General features: G+C 52.1%; 1 protein-coding gene across 8 annotated transcripts; it reads left to right on the top strand.

The window, feature by feature from the left end:
• The first annotated feature begins 7,900 nt into the window (after positions 1–7,900).
• Positions 7,901–14,277, top strand: GLYCTK (glycerate kinase). Of its 8 annotated transcripts, none has more exons than XM_069562289.1 (5): positions 7,901–7,985; positions 10,605–11,020; positions 11,252–11,403; positions 12,600–12,775; positions 13,034–14,277. In XM_069562289.1, exons 2-5 carry the CDS (start codon positions 10,644–10,646, stop codon positions 13,898–13,900), a joined length of 1,572 nt encoding a protein of 523 aa, XP_069418390.1. In that variant the 5' UTR covers positions 7,901–7,985; positions 10,605–10,643; the 3' UTR covers positions 13,901–14,277. The 8 variants fall into 8 exon arrangements, with proteins under 8 accessions (XP_069418390.1, XP_069418393.1, XP_069418395.1 ...); XM_069562292.1 differs by having other exon boundaries at positions 7,922–7,985; positions 10,609–11,020; XM_069562294.1 differs by having other exon boundaries at positions 7,943–8,157; positions 10,609–11,020.
• Positions 14,278–16,233: the final 1,956 nt, after the last annotated feature.

Here is a 16,233-nt window from a genome sequence, read left to right as displayed (position 1 = left end):
GGCATCTGGTCCCATTCGGTTTTGTTTCAGTTCAGTCGCTCAGTCGTGTCCGACTCTTTGCAACCCCATGAATCGCAGCACACCAGGCCTGCCTGTCCATCACCAACTCCCGGAGTTCACTCAGACTCATGTCCATCGAGTCAGTGATGCCATCCAGCCATCTCATCCTCTGTTGTCCCCTTCTTCTCCCCCCCAACTCCTCCCTGCATCAGAGTCTTTTCCAATGAGTCAACTCTTTGCATGAGGTGGCCAAAGTACTGGAATTTCAGCTTTAACATCATTCCTTCCAAAGAAATCCCAGGGCTGATCTCCTTCAGAATGGACTGGTTGGATCTCCTTGCAGTCCAAGGGACTCTTTACTTCGTGGCAAATAGATGGGGGAACAGTGGAAACTGTGGGATTTTTGAGCTCCAAAATTACTATAGATGGTGACTGCAGCCATGAAATGAAAAGACGCTTGATCCTTTGAAGAAAAGCTATGACCAACCTAGACAGCATATTAAAAAGCAGAGACGTACTTTGCCAACAAAGATCCATCTAGTCAAGGTTATGGTTTTTCCAGTAGTCATGTATGGATGTGAGAGTCGGACTATAAAGAAAGCTGAGCACCAAAGAATTGATGCTTTGGGGCTGTGGTGTTGGAGAAGACTGCTGAGAGTCCCTTAGACTGCAAGGAGATCCAACCTGTCCATCCTAAAGGAGATCAGTCCTGGATGTTCATGGAAGGACTGATGTTGAAGCTGAAACTCCAATACTTTGGCCACCTGATGAGAAAAGCTGACTCATTGGAAAAGACCCTGATGCTGGGAAAGACTGCAAGCAGGAGGAGAAGGGGATGACAGAGGATGAGATGGTTGGATGGCATCACTGACTCAATGGACATGAGCGGGTGGACTCCGGGAGTTGATGATGGACAGGGAGGCTTGGCGTGCTGCAGCCCATGGGGTCGCAAAGAGTCGGACATGACTGACTGACTAAACTGAACTGAAAGAAAATGGACTGATTCAAAGTTGGGAAAGGGGTACTTTGAGGCTGTATATTGTCACTCTGCATATTTAATTTATATGCAGAGTACAGCATGCAAAATGCTGGGCTCGATGAAGCACAAGCTGGAATCAAGATTGCCAGGAAAAACATGAACAACCTCAGACAGGCAGAAGATACCACTCTAATGGCAGAGAATGAAGAGGAACTAAAGAGCCTCTTGATGAGGGTGAGAGAGGAGAGTGAAGAAGCTTAAAACTCAACATTCAAAAAACTAAGATCATGGGCATTGGGTCCCACCACTATGTGACAAATAGATGGGGAAAAAGTGGTAGCAGTGACAGATTTTCTTCTCTTGAGCTCCAGAATCACTGTGGATGGTGATTGCAGCCATAAAATTAAAAGGCGCTTGCTCCTTGAAAGAAAAGCTATGACAAACCTAGACAGCATATTAAAAGGCAGAGAGATCACTTTGCTGACAAAGGTCTGTATAGTCAAAGCTATGGTTTTTCCAGTAGTCATGTACAGTTGAGAAAGTTGGACAGTAAAGAAGCTAAAGAATTGATGCTTTCAAACTGTAGTGCTGGAGAAGACTCTTGAGAGTCCCTTGGACAGTGAGGAGATCAAACCAGTCAATCCTAAAGGAAATCAACCCTGAATATTTATTGGAAGGGTTGATGCTGAAGCTAAAGCTCCAATACTTTGGCCACCTGATCGAAAGAGTTGACAAACTGGAAAAGACCCTAGAATGAGGCCAGAAGAAGAAGAGGATAAGATGGTTGAATGGCATTACCGACTCAATGGACATGAGTTTGAGCAAATTCTGGGAGATAGTAAAGGACAGGGGAGCCTGGCGTGCCTCAGTCCATGGGGTCACAAAGAGCTGCACACAACTTAGTGACTGAACCACAGTGTCTGTTGTTCCTCAGGGTGCCCAGTGGTTTTCGTAAGGGGGATACTGTGTCTGATGATTTGATGGCCAGTGTTATGTTTCCATTCTGAGTTCCCTCAGGGCTGATGTCACGGCAGCTGCAATGTGACAGCTTGATGGCTGCAACATTCTTCGTTTCCTAATATGACAGGAGATATTTTTTATTCACACCACCTTTCCCTGGTCACTGACTACCCAACATCACCCATGAATGACCTCCTGCTCCGTTCTAGAAGGGAGTCTTTAAATTAAAGCTTACCCTGAAAGAGTCTATTCAGTTAAACTTTTCCCTAAGTTTATTATGAGTAATATATCCCAATCCATAGCCTTCTTTCCTTCAGCTTGCTTGAATAATGGTAGCAGTGACAGAGGAAGGCTTAAATTCTACATAAATGGCCCTTTCAACAGTCTTTTTAGTCGTAAAACAGTCATGCTACAAAAAGTACCATGTATGTAGCCTTAATAATATTAAAATTTTTATTTTTTAATGTCTGTTTAGAAGTACTGTAATTTATTTGCATAAATTCTATCAATAGATGTTTAGATTGCTTTATATTTATAAAATCTTTGGGCTGAATATCTCCTCATGTCCATTAAAGGGGATCAGAATATGCGCTCCCCCCAGGTATGATACTTTGGCAGAATTATTTTGAACTGAAGGAATATGAGAAACAGCAGATTCAGGAAGGGCCCTCTGCCCTCTTCCTTTCTACCTAAAAGTGGGATGTAAATTTCCTGTGAGTGTTATGGAGCAAGGGCTCCTGTGCCCACGGCACAGAAAGCCAAACTCTGGCAGAGGGTGTGTGCAACAAAGTAAGGTGTTATTATCGCAGGGTATAAGCAAGAGAGTGAGAGAAGTCTCAGAGCCAGTGCAACTTAGTTTTTGAGTTGAGGGTGTTTTTATTTATTTTAAAAATAATTTTATTTTATTTCTTTATTTTTGGGGCTGTGCTGGGTCTTCATTGCTGCATGGGCTGTTTCCTAGCTGCAGAAAGTGAGGTCTACTCTCCAATTGCGTTGTGTGACTTCTCTTGTTGTGGAGCACTGGCTCTAGGGGACACAGGCTTCAGCAATGTGTTCCCCAGGCTCTAGGACACAGGCTCAATAGTTGTGGTGAAGGGGCTTAGCTGCTCCACAGCATGTGGGATATTCCTAGATTAGGGCTGAACCTATGTCTCCTGCACTGGCAGGCAGATTCTTTACCACTGAGACACCAGAGAAACCCCCACATATATATATTTTTTTAATATTTATTTTACTTATTTGGCTGCCCTGGGTCTTAGCTGTGGCACTCGAACTCTTAGTTTTGGTTTGTGGGATCTATTTATAGTTCCCTGATCAGGGATTGAACAGGGACTTCTGTATCAGGTGTGCAGACCACCAGGGAAGTCCCTGGGAGTGTTTTTAAAGGGAACAAAGAAGCCGAGATTAGTCATCATCTTGGCACGTTTCTGTGACGTTTCTTAATCATATTTTTGGGAACCATGAATTCTCTGGTTTACCCCTTTCTGGTCAGATGGCTCATGTCTTGGGGCCTGTTAGTTTATCTTACCCTGGAGCAACAGCCTGAGTTTGTACACTAATGATGATATCTCCAACAGCAATTTTAGTGCATCAATTACATTATCAACAACAGCAATTTTAGTCATCTGACTCTGGCTGGTTAGAGTTCAAGTAGCAAAATGTTGACTACAAAGTTAGTCACAACCTGAAAGTAGAGAGTTATTTTATTTGGAGGGAATGTTAGGGACTTCGAGCCCAGCAGACAACATCTCGATACCCCTGAGAAAACTGCTTGGAGGCAGGAGAGGGAGTCAGGTTATATATAAGTTTGCAACAAAAGGAGCAGGCAGTCTGAACATCAGAGATTATTGTAAAGTAGTAAGGAAAACCAGGTATCAAGCAAAGATATTTAGTGTTCTTCTATGTACGGGAAGATGCAAGCCTCTGGGGTTATTGAATTTATTCCTTTCATGTAAGCCTCAGCTATCTGGGGCCAAATTCTGTTTTTTATTTTAATATATATATTTTAAATTTTATTTATTTACTTTAGGCAGTGCTGGGTCTTTGTTGCTGCACTGGCATTTCTCTGGTTGAAGGGAGCAGGGGGCCGGTCTCCAGCTGCGGTGTACACAGGCCTCTCACTGTGGCGGTTTCTCTTACTGTGGAACACGGGCTCTAGGGCACTTTGGCCCCAGTAGCTGCAGCGTGAAGGCTCAGTAGTTGTGGCTTCTGGGCAACAGTGCACAGCTCAGTAGTTGTGGTGCATGGGCTTAGTTGTTCCACAGTACATGGGATCTTCCTGGATCAGAAACTGAACTCAAGCATTGTCAGGCAGATTCTTTAGCACTGAGGCACCAGTTCAGTTCAGTTCAGTTGCTCAGTCGTGTCCAACTCTTTGCGACCCCATAAACCGCACCATGCCAGGCCTCCCTGTCCAGCACCAACTCCCGGAGTCCACCCAAACCCATGTCCATTGAGTCAGTGATGCCATCCAGTCATCTCATCCTCTGTTATCCCCTTCTCCTTCTGCCCTCAATCTTTCCCAGCGTCAGGGTCTTTTCAAATGAGTCAGCTCTTTGCATCAGGTGGCCAAAGTATTGGAGTCTCAGCTTCAACATCAGTCCTTCCAATGAACACTCAGAACTGATCTCCTTTAGGATGGACTGGTTGGCTCTCCTTGCAGTCCAAGGGACTCTCAAGAGTCTTCTCCAACATCACAGTTCAAAAGCATGAATTCTTTGGCGCTCAGCTTTCTTTATAGTCCAACTCTCAAATGCATACATGACTACTGGAAAAACCATAGCCTTGACTAGACGGACCTTTGTCGGCAAAGTAATGTCTCTACTTTTTAATATGCTATCTAGGTTGGTCATAACTATCCTTCCAAGGAGTAAGCATCTTTTAATATCATGGCTGCAATCACCATCTGCAGTGATTTGGGAGCCCAGAAAAACAGTCAGCCACTGTTTCCACTGTTTCCCCATCTATTTGCCATGAAGTGATGAGCCACCAGGAAAGCCCCCAAATCCTGTTTCTTGATAGTTTACAGACTTAATTTCTTGTTCACTGACCTCAGCAATCACTGTGGAGGTTCGAGTCACTTGCTGGACTGAAGGCATTGTGTTCCCTTTTGGGAGCCCTTATTCACATTTGGAGGCCAGAAATCGCTGATGGCTGTGACACTTCTTGCCCACCGATATGGCAAGAAGTGCTTCATTTCACAAAAGGATTGTGGTCAAATGGGTCAAGAAAAGGAATAAAGTTTTGGATAGAGAGGTTAACCACAAACTCGGTAAGGGAATGTACTTTGGAGGGGCTCAGTTTCATGAGAAAGGCAACGCCCCCATACTTGGAGATGGGGAGCCAACACTGAGATGAATCTTCACAAACATACATTACTTTAGCAATCCTTATCTTCCATTAGTTTCCCCCTTATATTTACTTTCCCATGATTTATTACCCTGAGAAGCTCAAACACTTTTTGTCTTGCTACGTCTCCAAAATTTATCACTCCCTGTTAAGAAATGATATATAAGCTCTCAGGCCTAATGGCTTTTTGGGAGTTTTCATGTTATTTCTGTGAAGTTCCTCCCATCCATATGAAATAAACCTTTTTCTGTTGTTAACCTGTCATTTGTCGGTTTAATCTGTAGGGCCTCGGTCAACGAACCTAAGAGGTTAGAGGAAAAAGCCTTTTCCTTCCTTACACCATCTTTGTCCCCATCACCAATCATTTCCTTGGATTACAATTGCTTGGCACATTTTGACACTGATACTTATTGCCAAGTGTATTTAAGACTGTGGACATATTCATGCCGACTAACAAGGTATATTTAAGCATTCTGATGAGCCTGATTGTTTTCTTAGACCCAAATCCTACTGCCTCATGAAGTCTTTTACTTCCACTCACTAGCATCCCTTTCCCTTTTGTGAAATCTTTTCCACAATAGGGTCTGCAGTACTTTGTAGCTGAGAATTTCACTGTTTTCTTATTCCTTTCTTTTTTTGGTTGTGCCACGTGGCTTGCAGGAGCCTAGTGTCCCTACCAGGGACAAACCTGGCCCCGGAAGTAAAAGTGCCCAGTCCTAACCCCTGGACCACCAGGGAATTCCCATTGTTTATTCATTGAAAAAAGAAGAAGAAATAAAAGTGTCAGCTTGTCTATGTGTCTGGTCTTATGTATGGGAGTGGAAATGCAAATGTTAATTAGATCAAGTTACCACTTTCCTGGGCTTCCCTCATAGCTCAGTTGGTAAAGAATGTGCCTGCAATGCAAGAGACCACAGTTTGATTCCTGGGCCGGGAAGATCTGCTGGAGAAGGGATAGGCTACTCACTCTAGTATTCTTGGGCTTCCCTAGTGGCTCAGTCAGTAAAGAATCCACCTGCAATGTGGGAGACCTGGGTTCAGTCCCTCGGCTGGGAAGATCCCCTGGAGAAGGGAAAGGTTACCCACTCCAGTATTCTGGCCTAGAGGATTCCATGGATTGTGTAGTCCATGGGGTCGCAAACAGTCGGAGATGAGTGAGCAACTTTCACTTTCACCACTTTCCAGGAGCTCACAGTCCAGTGGACAGTTAAATGAATCTCACAGTTAAATGCATCTTGTGAGTAGTGGGGGTGGGATGGGGATTTTAAAAATGGATATAATTAGTCTCCTGCTGACAGTCTGACAGAAAAGCACAGCAAGTGATGTCTGTTTATCGGTCTCTGGCACTGAATAACAAGAGATGCTCAAATTTACATTTCCCCACCTCCCCGAAAACGAGGGAATGTAATTATAAAAGCAGAGCAAGTTTCCAAACTAAAGTACCACAGCTTATTCATCCCAGCAGCTAGAGCATTTGGCTCACACAGAGGGCACTCAGGAACTGAATAAACACATGGATGGATGAAGACAGCTTACTGCAAGCAAGGAAAAACTTAAATTTTAAGTACAATTTCCTTACATCTAAAAAGAGCAAATCTTGAAGTTGCCTATGTTGTGATGATGAGGTGGTGAAGATCTGGGAGAACCTGCCTGCCAATACAGGAGACATAAGAGAAGCAGGTTGGATTCCTGGGTTGGGACGATCCCCTGGAGGAGGGCATAACAACCCACTCCAGAATTCTTGCCTGGAGAATCCCATGGACAGAGAAGCCTGGAAGCTGCAGTCCATAGGGTTGCAAAGAGTCGGACACGACTGAAGTGACTTAGCACGCACTCACGCACAAAAGGTCCTCTATTATAAAGGAAAGAAAACCCCAGGGAGATAGCTAGGAAGAGGGGGAGGAAGACTTCTTGAAAAGAGCAGAGCATGGTTTGGAGAGGGAAAGAGAGATGTGCAGAAAAGAGCAGGTGGGAAGAAACATGTTTTAAGACTTTTAAGAACTCTGTTGTATAATTTGTGATCTCAAGAAAACATCGGTAAAAACAATGTATTCTTCCGTGTCCTTGAGCCTGGTCAGGACTCGTCTTTTGAGTGTACCGAGATACCACTATCAAGCCGGGTCCAGGGTGAGAGCTGGGACAGGGCGGGAGGCCTAGGGTCATTCGTGTTCACATGCACTTTGTGTGTTCCAGAATCGCTCTCTTGCTGATTCTGGAACTCTCTTGCTGAATCAGAGCTGTGATTTGGTAGCTCGAGGAAGAAGGCGGGGAATACGAATGCCTTGTGGAAGTACATTGGTGGCGGGGATGATTACATCTGGCTCCAGGAGTCAGCTGCGGGTAAGTAGTGATTCTCAGTCCATTTGCTTTGTCCAATGCCCAGCACCTAACAGGAAGTTGGAAACTCTGTGCGACTGATTGAATCGTACAGAATAAAGGAGTGGGCGGATTATACCAAGCGGCGAGGTGGCGATTATTATCCCACTGTAGAGAAGAAGACACTGAGGCCTGAAGGTGACAGCATCCAAGCCTCTTGGAGGGCAGGGCGGAGCCAAGACCAGCTCCGGCTCTGGTTCCCGCTCGCTCCGCCCCTCGACAACGGCTCCTCAATCCGCCCCCACACTTCCGGATCCTGCTCCGCCCCCATAGAGCACTTCCGGTCCTGGGGCTGGACCTCGGGTCGCCGAGTGGTTAGGCGGTAGGTTGGTGCCGTGAGGGCCTGCAGAGTCACAGGGCCATTGGCTCAGGGGCAGCGGGCCCAGGCAGCAGCGGGCTCTTATTTTCTCGGACATTACGCGACAGCCATTTCCCTGAGGAAAGCCTGGAGCCTTGGCCTGCGGGTGACGTCACTTCCGGCGCCGGGCAGGCAGGCGAAGGCGGGGAGAGGGCTAGAGCCCCGCTTGGTGGCGGGGAGGTGTCAAGGCGGGTCGGCTTTGTATTTACGACTTTCTGGAGCTCAGGGTAGTTTAGGAGAGGCGGTGTTCCAAGTGGAGTTGTTGGATTTGGCAAATAAAAATGCAGGGGGTGTAGTTAAACTTGAATTTTAACTAGATAAACAAATACTTTTTTAGTATCAGTTCAGTTCAGTTCAGTCGCTCAGTCGTGTCCGACTCTTTGCGACTCCATGAATCGTGGCACGCCAGGCCTTCTTGTCCAGCACCAACTCCTGGAGTTCACTCAGACTCACGTCCATCGAGTCAGTGGTATAGATATGTCCCAAATATTGTACGGAACATATTTAGTTTTTAACAATTCCTAATTTATCTGAAATTGAAGTTTCTGTATTTTTTCTGGCCGTCTCAGTCTTGGGCACCCCGTGCCTTGGGTTCTGATATCTAATTGGCATTCTCTAGGCATGGCAACCCACTCCAGCGTTCTTGCCTGGAGAATCCCAGGGACGGGGCAGCCTGGTGGGCTGCCGTCTCTGGGGTCGCACAGAGTCGGTCGCGACTGAAGTGACTTAGCAGCAGCAGCAGCAGCAGCCGGAGCAGCAGGCCTGTATTTTGGAGAAGGCAATGGCACCCCACTCCAGTGCTCTTGCCTGGAAAATCCCATGGACGGAGGAGCCTGGTAGGCTGCAGTCTATGGGGTTGTGAAGAGTCGGACACGACTGAGCAACTTCACTTTGACTTTTCGCTTTCATGTATTGGAGAAGAAAATGGCAACCCACTCCAGTATTCTTGCCTAGAGAATCCCAGGGATGGGGGAGCCTGGTGGCCTGCCGTCTATGGGGTCACATGGAGTCGGACACGACTGAAGAGATTTAGCTGCAGCAGCAGGCCTGTATCTATCGGGGAAACAGGTACAGATTTCGTCCAGACCGTTAAAATCAGCTATTGCTGCATGCCAAGCCACTTTTATGGGTAGCGCTCATTGGCCAGCCTTAGCAATTGCTGGGCCTGTTTTCAATCCCCATGGCAGCTCCCTCTGTGTTTCCCCGTTCACAGCTGGAGTCGGGAACGGTTTGTCTTCTCTTAATGGGAAAGTTGAGCTCCATGCAGGCTAAGTGATCCGAGGCTGGACGCTGCCAGGTGGTTGTGTTGTTGTTTTTTTTTTTTTTTTGGTGTAGGATAAAGTGATGTTTGCAGTCGAGGTTTTCAGTGTTAATAATGGACAGCTTTAGAGAGCCCAGGGATGTATCATTTCACCTCTTATTTTGCACAGGAGACCCAGTGAGAGAAATGGAGCTGTCCCTGTGGTAGAGCTGGAGACTGACTCTCCTGCTCCATCCACACATGCTGCTGCAGTCAGCATGTATGGTGGGCATTTATTAATTTATAACTATAAAATAAATTTATAATTTATTAAAGTAATGCCTTGTCAGAGATGAGCTCTTTAGCACTTTATTGTTCCTAAACTACTCCGCAACCTCTTGACCCTCACTTCAAGTCTTCTTTGGCTTTTACCGTGCCCGGTGGGGAACATGACTATTTGGCCTCAGCGGTAGAAGCCTGCCCCAGCCACCCGGCTCTCACCCCATGGGTGGTGTGCTCCAAGACTTGTTATGTTAGAGCAAAAGGCATGTTCTTGGCAAGGGTGGGTCTGGCCGTATAGGTGGAAGGGCACCCTTTCTGTCCTGCAGATTGGGCCCCGTCGTACCTGCAGTCGTGTGGTGTCTAAGGACTTTTTTAAGGTTCTACTGTGAGTCAGAGTTGAACCTGAAGCTGTTGCTGGGCTGGCCCTGAGTGTGGGGGTCTTCAGGCTTTGTGGTCCAAGGATGTGCCTGGACCTGCTTGTCAGTGTCCCGACAAATCTACAGCCTCCCTGCACAGACTTAGTCTTTCCAGGCTCCCCAGCCCAGGCCTGTAAGATAATGAAACAGAGCAGCCTGGAGGTCACTGGGCTGTAGTTGGTGGCATAGCCAGCAGCTTTGTTGCAACTCAAGTAAAGAGGTAAAGAGGCAAGGAAGGAGTGCCAGAAAGGGGTGTTGCCCTGGGCGAGGCTCAGAAGCGCAGGAGGTGGAAAAGAGGCAGGATGGAAGCCCACGGATAGTAATTTCTTCCTCTGTGAATAATTAACTCTCACCCAAAGGAGGTGGTCTAGGAGGAGGGCTCTGCTAACAGGACCTCTGGACTCTGGGCAGGGTGTCCAGAGAGCTGGCGCGTGGCCTGCAGAAGAGGAGGACATGGTTGGTTAGACTGCAGGCCTGGGCTCAGAAGACTGGCGTGAGATCAGACAGCTGTGGACCTTAGAGATTCTCTTGGGTCTGGCAGATGGCCCATTCCCGCAGCAGCAGCAGCAGCTGTGGGGTCCGCTGGCCCTGAAGCCTCCTGTCTCTGGTTTTGCAGCAGCCTAACCAGTGCTTTCTTCCTCCTAGGCAGCCATGGATGCCAAGTGGTGCTGAGGGCAGTGGGGCATGGCTGCAGCCCTGCAGGTCCTGCGTCACTTGGCCAGAGCCCCCTCGGGCCCACTCCTCTTGGGGGGCCCATTGGCCCGCCTGGCCAGTAGCATGGCTCTGGCAGAGCAGGCACGGCAGCTGTTTGAGAGCGCTGTGGGTGCAGTGCTGCCGGGCCCCATGCTGCAGCGGGCCCTGTCCTTGGACCCTGACAGCGGAGAGCTGAAGGTGCGGGACCGGAGCTTTCAGCTGAGGCAGAACCTCTACCTGGTGGGCTTTGGCAAGGCTGTGCTGGGCATGGCAGCTGCAGCTGAGGAGCTCCTGGGCCAGCATCTTGTGCAGGGCGTGATCAGTGTTCCAAAGGGGATCCGTGCGGCCATGGAGCATTCCGGCAAGCAGTAAGGAACCTGGGGGGGCTGTTCTCGTCTGGAGGGGAACCTGGGCCCAGGTTCAGCTTGGATCGGGGCCTCCTTCCTTCACTAGCTTCCAGTTTCTTCTGGGAGAGGCTTGGCTCCAGGGTGGGAGTCAGTGGGCGTCCTTGTTCATATCCCCTTCACCCGTACTTCTGAGAAGCCAGGCTGGACATGGAGCCCACCACATCTCTGGCTCTCCCTTCTTTCTCCCCTGAGGGAGATGCTGCTGAAGCCACACAGCCGCATCCAGGTATTCGAGGGTGCGGAGGACAACCTGCCGGACCGGGACGCTCTGCGGGCTGCGCTGGCCATCAGGCAGCTGGCCGAAGGCCTCACAGCTGACGACCTGCTGCTCGTGCTCATCTCAGGTGAGGGTGCCGCGGTGGCTCAGGAGTGTGTCTGTGAGTGTGTGTGTGTGAGTGTGAGAGTGTGTGTGTGTGTGTATGCGGCAGCAGGGAGGTTTCCCAGTATCAGGTGTGCAAGGAACCGCTGGTCAGAGCCCTCAAGCTGTGTGTGTGTGTGTGTGTGCAGCAGTGGGGAGCTTTCCCAGTTATCAGGTGTGCAAGGAACTGTTGGTCAGAGCCCTCAAGGGGTGTGCGTGTGTGAGTGTGTGTGTGTGTGTGCGGCAGCAGGGAGATTTCCCAGTATCAGGTGTGCAAGGAACCGCTGGTCAGAGCCCTCAAGCTGTGTGTGTGTGTGTGTGCAGCAGTGGGGAGCTTTCCCAGTTATCAGGTGTGCAAGGAACCGTTGGTCAGAGCCCTCAAGGGGTGTGCGTGTGTGTGTGTGTGTGTGCACGCGCGCGCGGCAGTGGGGAGGTTTCCCAGTATCAGGTGTTCAAGGAACTGTTGGTCAGAGCCCTCAAGGGTGTGTGTGTGTGTGTGCGCGTGCGGGTGTGTGTGTGCGTGCAGGTGTGCGCCAGTGGGGAGGTTTCCCAGTATCAGGTGTGCAAGGAACCGTTGGTCAGAGCCCTCAAGGGTGTGTGTGTGTGTGTGTGCGTGCGGGTGTGCAGCAGTGGGGAGGTTTCCCAGTATCAGGTGTGCAAGGAACCATTGGTCAGAGCCCTCAAGGTCACAGATTAGAGGCAGTGAAGACCTGGATGGCTGACTCCTTGGCGGCCTCCCCTGAGCTGTGGGGCCCTCCGCTCGACTGACCTTGTCAGATAACTGTGAGAGGGCACACAGGGAGCCGCTCACTGAGGTCTTGCAAGGAAAACGTCTCTGTTGCGGCTGCCTTCGGCACCATTGTCACCTGGGGCTAGAACCCTGGTTTCCAGCTCCCTGAGTCCCCTCCCTCGTTTGCCGCTGTCTCCTCCAGGTCTGTTTCCTCTTCCAAGGTCTTAAGGAATAATTCTTGCAGTGTCTGCTGGGACTGGGGCTACCCCAAGGCAGAGTTCAACCTCAGGTGCCTTGGTTGTGGTGACTGTGTGGGCATTCACTGTATGTCCACACGGGGGCACCCTAACCCCTCTTTCTAGCCGCCGCATCCCTAAGTGAGCACTGCCTGCCGGCTCCCCAGGTTGGGAAGTCCCTGTGCCCTCTGCCCAAAGCCTTTGCTGTCTCTGCAGGGGGGGGCTCAGCCCTGCTGCCCGCCCCCATCCCACCTGTCACACTGGAGGAGAAGCAGACGCTAACCAAGCTGCTGGCAGCCCGGGGGGCCACAATCCAGGAGCTGAACACCATCCGGAAGGCCCTGTCCCAGCTCAAGGGCGGGGGGCTGGCTCAGGCTGCGTACCCTGCCCAGGTGCGTGGGGCCCTTCTTCGCCAGGCGGTCCGGGGCTGGTGGAACTAGGCCCACATGTGCCAGGGAGATGAAGGGCAGAGGCCTGGTGTGGGAGTCCAGAGGGCTAGGTGTTTTGCATGCCCACTTGAAAGGGGTTAGAAGTGGGTGAGGAAGTGCACTGGGTGCTGTGAAGACACGTGGCCAGATGAAGGCAGTTTGTCCTCTCGGGCCCTGAGGCAAGGATCAGGCCTGAGCCTTGCCTCTGCGACCCCTCCCCAGGTGGTGAGCCTCATTCTGTCAGACGTGGTGGGGGACCCCGTGGAGGTGATCGCCAGCGGCCCCACTGTGGCCAGCATCCACAGCGTGCAAGACTGCCTGCACATCCTCAATCGCTATGGCCTTCGCGCTGCCCTGCCACGTTCCGTGAAGACTGTGCTGGCCCGGGCCGACTCTGACCCCCACGGGCCACACACCTGCGGTCACGTCCTCAACGTGATCCTTGGCTCCAATGCACTGGCCCTGGCCGAGGCTCAGCGGCAGGCTGAGGCGCTGGGGTACAGGGCTGTGGTGCTGAGCACAGCCGTACAGGGCGATGTGAAAAGTGTGGCCCAGTTCTACGGGCTGCTGGCCCGAGTCGCTGGAGCCCGCCTTGCCCTGCCTGGCACTGGGGCGTCTGTGGAGGAGGATGAACGACTCTGTGAACTAGCAGCTGACCTCCAGCTCCCAGATCTGCAGCTGAAGGAGGCCCTGGAGGCTGTGGTGGGCGCTCGGGGCCCAGTCTGCTTGCTGGCTGGTGGCGAGCCCACGGTGCAGTTGCAGGGCTCAGGCAAGGGTGGCCGCAACCAGGAGCTGGCCCTGCGTGTTGGAGTGGAGCTGCGACAGTGGCCACTGGGGACTGTTGACGTGCTGTTTTTGAGCGGTGGCACTGATGGGCAGGATGGGCCCACAGAGGCAGCCGGGGCCTGGGTCAGGCCTGAGCTCACCAGCCAAGCTGCCGCTGAGGGTCTGGACATGGCCACCTTCCTAGCCCATAATGACTCACATACCTTCTTCTGCCGCTTCCAGGGTGGGGCACACCTGCTGTACACGGGGCTGACCGGCACCAATGTCATGGACGCCCACTTCCTGTTCCTGCATCCGCAGTGATGATGTAGGTCATGTTTTGGGGAACCCAGAAGAGGCCTGCAGGGCAGCGTCCTGGAACAGACCAGGTTTGGTCCCCAGGGCCCGACCAAGCTTCAGGGCCCCTTCTCCCTTGGCCGTGGCTACTTGGTTGGCCCTCACACCTCCCAACCAGGGCCTCTTCTCTGTGTCCAGTTTCACACTGGCCAGGCAGATGGGGGCTCTCTTCCACCCCTACTCTCAGCCATGGCAGCAGGTACCCCAGAGGACCAGGACAGGCCCCTGGGCCAGTTCGCTGTTCCTAGTCTTCCCCCCAGGCAGCCCCTCTGCTCAGCTCCCAAGCTTGTATCATCTGTGGGGTGAAGCACGAAGGACTGAAAATAAAAAGGATCACGCTCTGAGTTCTCAGTGCGTCTTCTCTCAGAGCACAGACCAGCAGGGGCTGCCGGGAGCGGAGTGGTGACTGCCGGTAGCCCCTGCACCGGGGCCCTGCAGGAGTTGGCTGTCCGTCTCTGCAGGGCACTCGATTCCCCTGAACAGGAGCCTGGGAGGGTTGAGTCCGGCACGCTTGATGTGGGTGAGCAGAAACCCGAGGGAGGGCAGGCCTAAGGACGTTAGTCCTGCTGTCACTCCCCACGGTGGCTTCCCTGCTGAGGTGTCTCCTCGCTGGGCACTTGCTTGCTGCCTGCCCCACCAAGGACTTCGCTCCCTTCTGTCTTTCGACAGTCCTTAGCCAGACTGTACCTTCTTTGGTTGAGCTGCCTTGTTTTTCCGGGGGCAAGTCCCAGCCACACAGGATACTGGGTCTTGTTTCCTTGTGCCAGGCCCTTTTTCCCAGCCGAACCACCCCCCGCCCCCAACCAGATCCTTCAGACATTCCTCTGGGGATGCAGTCCGGGTCCTGGTGCCAGCCTGCAGTGTGTGTGGGGTCTCAAGTGCTGGGATCCAGCAGCCCCTCCCCCTGTTCCAGCTGGCTGGGGAGGGGAGCACCTGGGGAGGGGCTCCCTAGGCCAGGCTAGCAGCCTGCGCTGGGAGACGGGGGCCGCTGTCCTGGTCTCCTGGGACCTCTTTGTTCAGTGTCCGAGCCCTCCGCTGGCTGCCCCCGCCGTGCGCCACGGCTCCAATCCCTATATGAGTGAGCAGTAGAATCACATAGGAATAAAAAGCCATAGAGAACAGCGAGGCCTGGGGCTGCTCCTGCTGGCCCCCACCCCACCCCAGCAGTGCCCTCCTCTCTGAGGCTGTGAGGGACTTGGGGCCAGGGCTGGCATCCCCTGCCTCCGGGAAGAGCCTCCTTCTGTACTTGGACTCCAGACTGCGGCGTGCAGATGGTTCCTGGTGGGCTGGGGACGGGCAGGGAGGTGAGCAGGTAAACTGGGTTCTGGGGGCCAGGGAGATTTACGGGCCAGGGGAATTGGCACCCCGTTGTGATGCTGGGGCTCCACTTCCTTCTGTCCTGGCAGGAGGGTTCTTCTGGCTGTGGCAGTGGCGGGGGGGTCGTAGTCTTGGGGGTACTGTCCTCACATGGCTGAGCCTGTGCCCCAGTGCACCTCTGGCACCCTCTAGACATGCCCTGGCCCCACTTCAGTCCTCCCTGTGAGGCATGAGTGTTAGCACTGGGCACCAAGTTCCCCACAAGAGCAGGACGAAGGCTGGGGCTGTAGCCGAGGATCCGTCTGCCATGTCCCCCAGCGTGTGCGTGTGTGTGCGTGCGTGTGCGTGTGTGTGTGTGTGGTAGCATGCAAGTGTGCAGGTGTTGGTGCCGGCATCCCAGGAGGAGTGGTGCATCTGTGTGTATGCACGGACATCCTCGGCACGGGCGGTCCTGCTTCTTGGACGCATGGGTGCTTACTCGCCTGCTGAGGGGGTTGAGTGTGGGTGGGGTCTGGCCAGAAGTTCGCCCGTGTCACCTCCTTGGCCTCTGCCCTGAGCCTGTGTTTATGGGGGCTGGGAGGCCGGGGGCTGGATTGGGCCTAAGCCGTTAGATTTGCCCATTTGGTAACCCCTAGATGAGAAAGGATATATTTGACTGCAATCTAGATGAAAATGTGAAATGCCTACACGGTGAGTGTTCTGTAGGACTTATCATCTGCTTCATAACCCTCAGCTATGGGCCGTAGGAACTACTCCCGCCCCGGCTCTTGGCTTCCGTCCCTGCCGCTCGGGCTCCTGCTGTCCCCGCGCTGCCCTCATCTCCGGCCCCAGAAGCTTTCCCTGGCTGCTGCCCTCACAGGCCCTTCCATTGTCTGCACCTAGCATGGGCCGAGAGCGGCTGGGCAGTGGGCCTGGCCAGCCTTTAGGTGTCTGCTAACCCAAATCCCTCTGTTTTATAAAAGCCGGTGAAACAGAGAGGGAAG

This window comes from Ovis canadensis, chromosome 19 (assembly GCF_042477335.2).
Source record: "Ovis canadensis isolate MfBH-ARS-UI-01 breed Bighorn chromosome 19, ARS-UI_OviCan_v2, whole genome shotgun sequence".
NCBI classification, from domain to species: Eukaryota; Metazoa; Chordata; class Mammalia; order Artiodactyla; family Bovidae; genus Ovis; species Ovis canadensis.
The sequence above is the reverse complement of the archived record's forward strand: the minus strand, read 5'-3'. Positions and strand labels throughout refer to the sequence as shown.